At 39.0% G+C, this 12,382-nt stretch overlaps 1 protein-coding gene across 1 annotated transcript in view; it reads left to right on the forward strand.

Moving 5' to 3' along the window:
- PLCH1 (phospholipase C eta 1) overlaps nucleotides 1–12,382 on the forward strand; it is a 238,967-nt gene that overhangs the window by 221,545 nt on the left and 5,040 nt on the right. The window contains exons 16-22 of the mRNA XM_059920073.1: nucleotides 826–1,005; nucleotides 1,097–1,204; nucleotides 2,210–2,334; nucleotides 6,620–6,704; nucleotides 8,638–8,784; nucleotides 9,024–9,103; nucleotides 11,437–11,791. Coding sequence (XP_059776056.1) covers nucleotides 826–1,005; nucleotides 1,097–1,204; nucleotides 2,210–2,334; nucleotides 6,620–6,704; nucleotides 8,638–8,784; nucleotides 9,024–9,103; nucleotides 11,437–11,791 — 1,080 coding nt within the window. The remainder of the gene's footprint in view (nucleotides 1–825; nucleotides 1,006–1,096; nucleotides 1,205–2,209; nucleotides 2,335–6,619; nucleotides 6,705–8,637; nucleotides 8,785–9,023; nucleotides 9,104–11,436; nucleotides 11,792–12,382) is intronic.

The raw sequence follows: 12,382 nt of genomic DNA on the forward strand, positions 1-12,382 counted from the left end.
AAATAATTGGAGGTTCACTCCATCATGACCCCCTAACTCGTAGCTTCGTTGGTCCTGGATTAACCCTTTCTGATGATGCTCCAAGCAGAAACTTTAATATAGGCTTCCTGTTTTTTAACCTCCCTTTACTTTTCCATTATTTATGAATCTGGCTAGGTGGATGACTGTTCTTGTTTCTGAAACTTTTATTTCTTTATAATGTTCTTTTGAATTCTTTTTCCATTATTATTCCTTTCTCCCAAATAGGTTTTGACTGGTTTCATAATTCTATTCAAAGTAACTTTAAAACCCAATTTTCCTGTTTTGGAATTGGTCTTTTCCCTTTATTTTCTTCAACTCTGAATGCTGTCACTTAATGTGTTTCATATGTATGCTTTTTAGATGAATGCCTTCAATGAATGTCTCCCTTTTATCAGGAATGAGTTACAAAGATAGTTTTATTTATCCATAGGTGTCTTGATCTCTGGCAAAGATATTCTGTTTGAATCATGCGCCTAGAAAATAATTTTCCTGTCTGTCCTCTTCATACTAGTCAGATAGACATGAAGTAGTGAGATGATTGAATTCTTGGGAGAATGTGGGATCCAGAAATAGGCAGTTATCTGAGCAAGATGCACAGCTCTGATCTGAGATGGCAAAAGAGTCCCGAGAGTGGAACTTTATAGACCTTTCTTGCTTAGGAGCTGTGCCTGCTCTGGTTGAATTCACTCTTTTGCTCTGCCTTTTATTATGGGTGTAATCCGACATCATTATAAGATCTTTTATGAGTGGTGTTTTCTTTGCAGCAGTTCTCACGTTTCTGTTTTCTTTGTTAAAAACTTCTAGGAACCACAGGAAATGTGTTATCATTCAGTGAAACAAGAGCACATCAGGTGGTTCAGCAGAAATCTGAGCAGTTCATGATTTATAATCAGAAGCAGCTCACGAGGATTTATCCCTCCGCCTACCGCATCGATTCCAGTAACTTCAACCCTCTGCCCTACTGGAACGCAGGTTGCCAGCTAGGTGTGTATGCCTTGGGGAGGAGTGGTTCTCCGTGTGTCTTGACTCCACGCTGCCGTCTTACCTTATTCTCTTAAACTTTGAACTTGCACAGTGGCATTGAACTACCAGTCTGAAGGGCGAATGATGCAGTTAAATCGAGCCAAATTCAAGACAAATGGCAATTGCGGCTATGTCCTCAAACCCCAGCAGATGTGCAAAGGTGTGTGTTAACTTCATAGTCACGGCTCTGAACGCAGGAGACCTCTATTGAAGGAGCTCTGTGGAAAGTGTGATGCCTCTGTTTTGCAACATGATTTTTAAAAAAGAGATAAATTCGGTATTGAAATGTAAATAAAGAACTCGTCACAACTGTTTAGTATTTGGGTAGCGTGATGTTTAGAATGTTCCTTGTGATGTTATGCACTTAAAGAGGGACATGGATAATACCAGTGGATTGTCACCTGAAATCCAGTGGTCCAGCATGATATTCACTGAATGCTTTCAGAAACTCTCTAAGGGAGTATGAGTCTGAGACCTGCTGGCAAGATTGTAATAACACCTGAAACAATTTTATCAAGCCCTTTTTAGTCAGTTTATTCCAATTACAAAACAGTGCTAACACCAACAACAAAAAAAGGTAATGCAATGTTAGATCAAAAACACTTCCTTTTGGTTCTGCTCATTAAAATTCTTTTTAAAATTTCCAAGTTGGATTTTTAACAGTTCAGGTAAAAAACTGTTGACAGATGTGTCTTCAGAATTTTGTGCTTTGCGTGTTTTCTTGCTATGCTGTTTACTTAATTTCAGGTCTTCTTTCTGTTTATTATATTCACTCTATACCTGCAATAGTTTAGGATGGAAAATTATGTGAGTCTGACAACTGCTCCCCTTCTCTGTACTATGGACATTCAAATAAAATGTTCCTCTTACCCCCTGCCTTGGTTGATAATTGCATCACAGACACTTGTTTTAAATGGGTCCAATCTTCTGGCCTTTGGGAGCATAGATTCTAACAAAAAACACAGCTATGGAAATGCCAGCTGGCATTGCCTTCAGGCAAAAGCCACGCTGATAGTTACGTGATAATTTGTTTGCTTTAAGAAACACTATAGTAATCCAGCATCTATTGTTTCTTTGTTCTGCAAGCTTAAGGTATGTGGGTGTGTGTGTGTATTTTTCCATGCCACCAAACCTAGATTTTTAACCTCTGCTTTACTTGGCTTAGGTACTTTCAACCCTTTCTCTGGTGATCCACTTCCTGCCAACCCTAAGAAGCAGTTCATCCTGAAAGTGATTAGCGGGCAGCAACTCCCCAAACCTCCAGATTCCATGTTTGGAGACCGAGGCGAGGTAAGCTGTATACGACCAAGTGGTTAATTATGTGATTTATTTTATTGTGTTTACATTTCATCTGAAATGTCTTAAGGGTTCTGTGTGTGTGTGTGTTTGTAAATGAGCACTGACCTCAGCTCATCAGATATTGACTGACTTATTGGCAAAGCACACACAGTTCTTTCTGGCGTGCAGTGCATCATCTATTTCGGAGGCATGAGTGCAATGCAATTCAGTTCACGATTCAAGACTGACACTGGCAATGCTGAACTGAGATGCAAGGAGCAATTTCGTTATTAATAGACACGTTGCCTAGGAGAACATCCTAACCTTCCGTCTGCCTTCCTCATCCACTGTGACCCTCACCTCTGCTGCACATCGGCCACCTGCTCCCTGGCCACAGGCTGGCTCTTGCCTTGCTGCACTTCTGTTGCGTGATTGTAAAATGTCTCCCTCTGTGACCACAGCCTCCACTCTTTCCAGAGCTTTCATTCCGTTATCCCCACTCCACCTGCTCTTGGCCTCCTTGGCCTCCATTTTCTCCCTACCTGTCAGCCCCTCCTCTGTTCATGTCCATCCTCTCAGGAGTGGTCCATCACTTCAGGCTCTTTGCCACTCCCACCTGTTAAACTATCCTTTCTGGATCTTGAATGTCGATGGTGAAACCAAGCAGCTCTGCAGTGGTCCCACCATCAACTCTGTCTCAGATCTCCACCGACCCACATGTAGTGCTGTACTGCCATCCCAACTCCCCCCCTGATCAGTCCTCTATCCTGTTCTCCACGGTGGCTATTTTCAACCTCGTCTCTCCTCAAACATTCGTTCTCATCGCTTTCTCCAGCAGATGGCCCCATGTCCTCCCTCTCAGAAAGTAGGAGCTTCAGGTGGGACCATGTCTTCCATCTGCACTGCCTTCAGCCTAATCCAGGCCACCATCATCTCTTGGCAGTTCTGCTGCAGTAGCCTCCCAGCTCACTGGCCTCCCTGTTTCCAATTCTGTTCTCTCAGCAGCAAGAATAATTATTTTGGTAGTATCAGAAAGTTTATCCTTACTTCCTCTTCTTTCCATTTTTCTTTATTGTCTGCAAAAAGGAAGACTCACTTCCTATATTTTCCCCCAAACTTTTTATTTTGAAAGATTTCAAACCTCAGGAAAGTTGCAAGAATAATAAAATGAACACCATATCTCCAGCACCTAGATTCACCAGTTAACTCATTAAATTTTATTACTTTTGCCTTATCTTCCTTTCATGTGTAAATGTGTGCATAAATATACATATACACATACATATATACTTATCCACATGAAAGGGAGAAATAAAGCAAATATAACAAAATTTAATTATATATATGCGTGTATATATATGCATTTTCTTTTCTTTGGAGAATCATTTGAGCGTAAGTTAACATCATGACCCCAATCCCTAAATACTTCAACATTTGTCTCTTAAGAACAAGAAGGTTATCCTGTATAACCGCAATACAGTTGTTATACCCATGACATTTAATATCGGTACAATAATATATTTTTTTCTATTTTATTTTATTTTTTTAGACCATCAGAACTTTATTCATTTTTTAAAATTTTATTTTAAAGCAATTTTTATTTTTACAGGTTACTGTCCATTTACAGTTATTACAAAATATTGGCTGTATTTCCCACGTTGTACAATACATCCTGGAGCCTATCTTATACCCAATAGTTTGTTGGTACACTAATGTTATCTAATATAAAACCTATATTCAGTTTTCCCCCATTGTCCCCAAATTGTTCTTACATTTTCTTTTTTTCTTTTTAGATTCAGAATCCAGTTAAGAATCACACATTGCTTTTAGTTGTCATTTCTCTTTGGTCTTTTAAAATATAAAACAGTTCTCCAGCTTTTGTTTTCATTATATTGATATTTTTAAAAATGTCCAAGCCACTTGTGTCCAGAGTGTCCTTCAGTTTGGATTACCTGATTGTTTGTTCATGATTAGAATCAGACTAAACATATTTGGCAGGAATACTACATGGGCAATGTGTATCCTTCTCAGTGTATCATATCAGGGGCCACATTCTGTCAGTTTATCCCAGGATTGATAATGTTACTTGGATAAGGAGGTTTCTTCCAGGTGTTTTTCACTGCATCGGTATTTCTTTATCTTTGTAATACATAGTCTGTGGGGTTAGAGTAATCATTTAAATGTATGAGGATTATCTTTCTTTTATAATTAAAATAAAATCCAACCTCCTTATTGTGGTTTATGAGGTTCTCTGTCAGGAGATTTTAACTCTTTTTTGAGCCATAGAACCCATTGGTATCTGTTGAGGCCTTTGGACCCCTTCTCAGAATAATGTTTTTAAATGCGTAAAATAAAATAGATAAAGGTACACAGGACAAACTATATTGATATTCACTTATCAGTATATTAAAAACAAACTGTGACATACAAATATGTGTGCAATAAATAGCAGGATCTAGAGGGGGATTGAATAACTATTAGAATTTTGAAGTCGTGATAAGTATGGGTGATACACGGAGATTTCTGCAACAACTATAATGTGACTTGAAAAAATCTGTGATTTCTGCCAGGCGCAAAATTACAGTACTAATACTCTACTATTTGTGCTTTAGTCATAGGCTAATGAAAATACAGTTTCTCCCCCCTCTAGTCCCCCTGAATTCTCAGCCTGTGATCTCTCACCTTGTTCATATCTCTGAGAATGAAATAATACTTTTTCTTGCCCCTAATCAGAACATTGATTGTCATCTTTAATTTTCACCTTTTCTTTGCTCTCCACATCTACTCAATTAGCATCTCTTGGACATTCTACCTCCCAAATCTCTCCCTAATCTTGCTACCACTAGCCAGTTCCATTCTCCCGGCATGTCACCAGCATGATGAAGCGGACACTGTTATCTTAGGTTTACAGATGAGGAAACTGAAGCACAGACAGTTACACGACTTGCCAAAGTCCAGCACAGGAACCAAGTGTCGAAGCAGGAAGTTGTTCTTCAAGCCTGTGGCTTCTTAAATTCCTTAATTTAGACTTAAATTAAGCCTCTTAAATTCCTTAAAATTAAGGAATTTAATTTTATTTTCCTTAGTCATATGTATTAGCTGCCCCCAAATCCAAGACTCCCAATGGTACAGTTTTACCACAGTGTTCTATTCTAAGGAAAAACTTCTAGCATCAAAGAATTAGTGGAAAACGAGTAAACTTTAGCTGTGATTTATTTAGTAAACAAAAAGTGTGTCTATCCACCTAAATGTCTCAAAATGTTTTTCTATCATACCTCTAGCTCATATTCCTTGAAGCTCCCTCCATAACTGTATTCTCCTTACTCTCCAAGCTCCTAAATATATGTTTTCCCAGACTTCATAATTCCCTCCTTTCTGGGTTCCTTAGGATTTTATTCCTTCATTGCTACTTATCCAGTACTGGCACTACAAAGGAGAGCTTACAGATGACAAACAAAGCAGGATCCCTCTCCCAGAGGGCCGGGGGTATGGGGGAGGTAAAGGTGAGGAGGAGGGGCACTAAACACTCATATTTTTCTTTTGATTACCTTTTCATCTTTTTATTTTTAAATACTTTTAAATTTACGTCATAGGACACAATTGATTTAACTACATTAAAGTGCACCAATCAAATGTGGATAACTTGATTAATTATTATGTAAGCAGTTCAAGGTAGAACATATCTAGAACCCCCAGAAGGCTTCCATCCACCCTCCCAGTCAATATCTACTCCCAGTCCTCCCCTCCCCCCATCAAATACCAGTCCCTGTCAAAACAGATTCATTTAGTCTGTGCTCAAACTTTATGTAAATGTAAATACTCTGACGGTATACACTCTTTCGTGTCTGGCTCGTTCTACATTATGGCTATGTAGCACAACTTTGTTATTTTTTCATTGCTGTGTAGTATTCATTAAATGGATATTCCACAGTTTATCCATCTTACTCATAATGGACACTTAGGTTGTTTCCAATGTGTGACTATTACGAATTCACCTGCTCTGAGCATTTCTGCCTAGATAGAAGCTCTCATTTCTGTTGGGTATATACCTTCAACTGGAGTTGAAGGTTCATCCGGTTAAGTTTTTGTAGCATTAGTAGATATTGGCAAATAACAATGTAATCTTTTTTTAATTCCTGCTTCATAGTTGACTCTGTTGAATCTGGTACAATTTCTCTTTCTTAGTAAGCACCTAAATAAATGGGTTGCTGTTGATATGTGATATTTTGGCCAATATTCTTAAATTAACATGTGTAGAAATTTATCAGTTGTAGTAATACTTTCTTTATTTATATAGATCATTGATCCTTTTGTAGAAGTTGAAATTATCGGATTGCCAGTAGATTGTTGTAAAGATCAAACTCGTGTGGTAGATGACAATGGTAAGATTATAATCTCTGTTCACTTTTAATAAGGATGCTCTAGAAATAGAGTTTGCACTAAAAAAGAGAATTTTTCTACATGGAAGAGAAACAAATTTCTAAAATCTGTAACTGCCATCTGAGTTTTGTTAAGATTTTTCAACACATAAAACTAAGTAAATATGGGATTGATGCATGGTATATCTTGATGGATGTTGTAATCTAGGCTGTCAAGACTTCTGCTTTTGAAGCAAATGGTTTTTTCTAGTGAAATGAATGATATTTTAAAGATCTGGGTTAAAACTTCATGTAGGAAAATGACTCGTTATATTTTCATATTGTTTTCATGCCATGAGTTGCCTCAAAGTTCTCATTTGTGAAGCCCACGTCCTAATGATTTCTCATTTTTTTCTGGAGCATGTACAACTGTAAAGGCAAGTGCAGCATGCCCTGGCAAGTTTACTTCTTGAATATGTACTTGTGGTGCACGGGCAGCCTTCTTCTTCTGTTTTGGCCTCCTGTAAAGAAAACTTCCTTTACTCAAGCCTCATGTCTTTTTCACAGTAATCTTCTAAGGTTGTATTCATTCATACATATGACAAACATTATTGCATGCCTGTTCTTCTCAATCTCTAGTCCTTAATACTGTAAAAAATCTAAACCCCAATCCTCAAAACGTTTGGGAAATTAGAGGTTCCTAGAGAGACCTTAAGAGGAGTTTAAGGAAAGGAATTTGAGGGTTCAAGAGTAGCACAAACCTGTTACTTAGGAAATTACATGCTTAAAATAAGCAAACTTCCCATACTGCATTTTCCTACCAATGCTCAATGTATTTTTTTTGGTCTCAGAAATAATTGAGATGTCATCACTAAGTCAACAAAAAGTATCTCTTCTCTTGTTCAGGAGGGACATCTCAATGATTTTCAGTCCATAATTATTTCATTAGCTAAGGCATTAGGGTTAAGTGGCTGATGCCTCCTGAACGCATACATTTAATAACATGAATTTTCATTTTTAGAAAAGAAGAACAAACTTATAGAGTACTTGAATTTTTATCAGTTTAATTATTTTATCTGAGAGAATTTTACCAAGAAATAAACGTGGTTTTGCCTTTTAGAATTTGAGTTGAATTATATGCCTTTCCTATTTATTTTCAGTAGCTATGCAGCTATGTCATCTTTCATGTATTAAGGTCTTGCTTCATGAGAAGCCACTGGAAATCACCAGTGCCTCGTCTCCTTTGGCTCTGTCACTAGTTGTATGATGTTAGGCATGTTATTTTCTCTGAACATCAGTTTTTCTCGACTATAAAACGAGCATTATATTTCCTATGTTAAAAAGTGAGCATGGGTTACTTGTGTAATTTTTAAGAGTTATATATTTTTGAAAGTCAGTAATATATATTTTTTCTTAATTAGAAAAAAACCTCTGCCCTGCCACCCTTAGAGGATTACCATAAGAATTAAATGGGATGGTATATATACCATAGCATTGAAACCTTACAAAATGCTTGCTGGTGATGCTTACAGCAGCAGAATCTTTGGTGGGTGAGAAGCATCATTCTACTGGGGTGGGATGGGGGTGGGGGAGAGGAATCATTCTTTATTGCTTTTGCTAAAACATTATTCTTAGATCGCTACTATAGATACTTTCTGAGCTTATCGAAACATTCTGGATATTGTCTAAAAGAGCTTTCTCTACAATGCAATTTGGCATCAAAGATTATTAGAATTGATGTAATGATTTACAGGCAATTTCTTACCAATTATTTTCTAGCAATGGGGTAAACTCCAAGGCTTTATTTCAGTAAGGCATCCCGGGGTGGCTCAGTCATCTTCACGAGTTTAATAACCATTGCAAGCAATTTTCACTGTCTGCTTTGCAGATGTTGCTGCTAAATCATTTTTAGCCAACCCCTTTGCTTTTCTAATTTGTCTTTTCCTATTTCTCTGAGGATTTAACCCTGTGTGGGAAGAAACCCTCACATTTACAGTACACATGCCAGAAATAGCTTTGGTTCGGTTCCTTGTGTGGGATCACGATCCGATTGGACGAGATTTTGTTGGGCAAAGAACTGTGACCTTTAGCAGCTTAGTGCCTGGTAAGTCTGGCTGGCCTTTTCTCTCTAGACTGACCATTCCTTTTCTTTGGAAGATTTAATATATGATATGTGATATACATGATACATGGCATATATGATATATAAAATATGTGTTATATGATAATGTGAGTGTTAACATAAAGAACTATAGTAAAGTCAGGTATTTAATTCTGTTGCACCCATGGGAAAGCCAAATGCAAGTTCAACTAAAAGGAAACTACTTTCTCTACTTTTATCAGGCTACCGGCATGTCTATTTGGAAGGACTGACAGAAGCATCCATATTTGTCCACATAACAATCAATGAAATCTATGGAAAGGTAAGAAAGATCACGGGGCTTAAAGCCACATGCAACAATAATATGGTCCTTAATAAAGTTTTCTAATTCATTGCATAAAAGGGAATGTGTATCTTGACAAGCTGTTTTTTTAACAGAAAACTCTAGTGAAGCCCAGCCCACACTGTTCTCAGTGTGCTCTCCTGCCCACAGGTCTCCATCCATGTGTGCTCCTTCCTCTTTTTAGGGGTGTGTACTCATTCCCTCCACCTAGGGGCCCTCTCTGGGCTTAAAAGAATTGAGAAAACTATTACTCTCTAGGGCAATCATTTGTTTGACTAAAACAGTAAAGATAGACTTACATATTTGAATTTTATTATAATCCTTAAAAAGACCCAGCTGGCTGCAGTGGGAAATGTAGTCTCAGATGTTTGAATTACCTGTACTAACCGGGCTATGAGCCCAGCCAGTTCTAGGCAGGATGCATTCATTTAGTGCCATTGTATTCAACTGGAAACCTAACAATCACGAATGAATTAAAAGCCACCCACAGGACTTAAAAGGAAGAGACCATAAAAGTGCATTCTAGCTCTTTGCTGATGCCAATTTCTTCATTGCAGAGCTCACTTGAGATTTACAAATCAATAGGCTGTCCTCTGGTAATGCCGAGTAATTGGGGACTTGGCCACTGGAATCAATTTTCAGGACTAGATGTGATTTGGAGGGACTGTAGCATTGACCAGGGCCCAGGAATGTCCAGTGCTCTTTATCAGAAGGTCTGCTTTGCCTGGAGCTCCTCCTCCAGAGGTATATACATTCTCTGTGCTTCCGCTTCCTTATTTGTACATGTGGAGTAAAAGTAGTACCTACTTCATAAACAAATACTTTATTTTTAAAAAGCTGCCTGGCACATAGTAAATGCTCAAAAATGTTGGCTAATATTAATATTATTAAAGACTACAATCCAACTGGCAGGTAGTAGACCAATTTGGCCTGAAATAGGAGGTATGTGTTTATTCTCACATCCATCAGCTGGGAGGGGTGAGGTGCTAAGGATCCTAATTTCTAAGAGTGATAAAGTTTTATGACTTTCTGTGTTTAGTCCTGGGTTTCTATTTGTGCTACTTGTTGGGCTCTCTCCTCTGGCCTAAACATACACAGATGTAAATGATCGAAAAATGATTCTTGAATTTCTAGGAATCCCAGGTGAACAAAGCAGCATCTCTAGCACTTAACATGCTTGAGGGAAATAATAAAAATCAGTTTGTTAAAAACTTGAGCCAAGGGGCTTCCCTGGTGGCGCAGTGGTTGAGAATCTGCCTGCCAATGCAGGGGACACGGGTTTGAGCCCTGGTCTGGGAAGATCCCACAGGCTGTGGAGCAATTAGGCCCGTGAGCCACAATTACTGAGCCTGCGCATCTGGAGCCTGTGCTCCGCAACAAGAGAGGCCGCAATAATGAGAGGCCCGTGCACCGTGAGGAAGAGTGGCCCCCACTTGCCACAACTAGAGAAAGCCCTCGCACAGAAACGAAGACCCAACACAGCCATAAATAAATAAATAAATAAATAAATAAACAAACAAACAAACAAACAAACAAACTTGAGCCAAGAAGGTGTTCTGTAGGACTTGTGTTCTCTCTCCTAAATAAATGTCCATGTGTAAGTCATTTATTACTTTCAAGGTGTGTTTGGGTTGATATGCATAAACCACAACATGATGGTGGTGAATTGAGCAATGAATGAACTTGCGACTAAATATCCAAAGTGGGAGAAAGGGTTTATAGAACATGTGTGTTCTGTCTCCTTCTGTTTTTACTTGTGCAGCCTTCTTGAATGAGCCCAAATTGTGTTCTGTTGTGCTTTTTTCCCCCTTGCAGTGGAGCCCTTTAATACTCAACCCCAGTTACACTATATTGCACTTTCTAGGAGCTACAAAGGTAGTTTCTCAGCATGGTGCTTGGTTGTTGCTGGCGCGTTCCTCTTTCAGTGGTCATGGCGGCATGCTCTCTCACATTGCTCCATCTTCCTGCTTACCACTTTAAAACATGCATCTGTTGCTTTAAGGTGGCTCAAGTTCATTATAGTCTTTTCACTGTGGAAACTCTTCCTACCACCTTGTCACCTTTGGGCAGGAAACTTGTGGGAAAGCTTGGTTGTGAAGATGGGAGGCTGCCTTCCTCCCAAAGTCAGGTTGATAAGATGTGCATGACGTTGTGCAAACGTGCTGTGAGCTGCTGTTTTCTTGGTTTGAATATTCTTCAGTGGCTGTGAGATTTCGTTTTGTATCCATTTTTCATGGAGCTGTCATTGAAAAGGCAAGCAGTTGACACAGTGGTATTTGCTTAACTTGTGCTTGGTCCTTTTGTGTCTTCAGAACAGACAGCTCCAAGGTCTGAAGGGGCTGTTCAATAAGAATCCCAGGCACAGCTCTTCGGAAAACAGTTCCCATTATGTTCGGAAGCGATCGATTGGAGATAGGATTCTGCGACGCACAGCCAGTGCTCCAGCCAAAGGCAGAAAAAAGAGCAAAATGGGCTTCCAAGAGATGGTAGAGATAAAGGATTCTGTGTCTGAGGCTGCAAGAGATCAAGATGGGGTCCTGAGAAGGACCACACGCAGTTTGCAAGCACGCCCTGTCTCTATGCCTGTTGACAGAAGTCTTCTGGGGGCTCTGTCGCTGCCTATATCCGAAACTGCAAGAGACACAGAAGGAAAGGAAAACTCTCTGGGTAAGATGCTTTACGTTTCTCTAAGAATACACCCCTTTAAGGCCCATTTTGGTCCCTAATTAACATTATGACATGGCTGACATTTTGTAGTCAAAGTAAAATATACTGAAAAATAAATCATTACAGTACATTACAGTGTTACCTTTTAGACCATATTTTAAACTTTGGGGAGTGGGTGGTAGAAGAGCTATCTCCTAGTCACCTAAAGCCTCGAAATAACATTGGCATCTGAAATTGACAGTGAGGGATCAGATGTGATGGCATGGAGCCTACGGGTCTATGAGGTACCACAGAGGGAGGTGAAACCTGCAAAATGTGAGCAGAGATCATGGTTTTCTAAGTGGGTACACTATTTACTGATTTTCTGAGGAGGAATAAAATTAAATTGACTTTTCTGAGGTTGAGTTTAGTTATATTTCTTTCCCACCATATAACATGTTTCTACAATTGGAAATGTTTATGGAGAAAGAGGAAAAGCCAGATTTTAAAAGTAATCCACCTTCTTCACTTGAGAAATCTTTGCTTCCTCAAGAGGTAGCTTATTAGCTGTTTTCCTGTGGCCTCGTTTCCCTGACCGCTGGATGTTGGCAG

This window comes from Balaenoptera ricei, chromosome 4 (genome assembly GCF_028023285.1).
Source record: "Balaenoptera ricei isolate mBalRic1 chromosome 4, mBalRic1.hap2, whole genome shotgun sequence".
Classification (NCBI taxonomy): domain Eukaryota; kingdom Metazoa; phylum Chordata; class Mammalia; order Artiodactyla; family Balaenopteridae; genus Balaenoptera; species Balaenoptera ricei.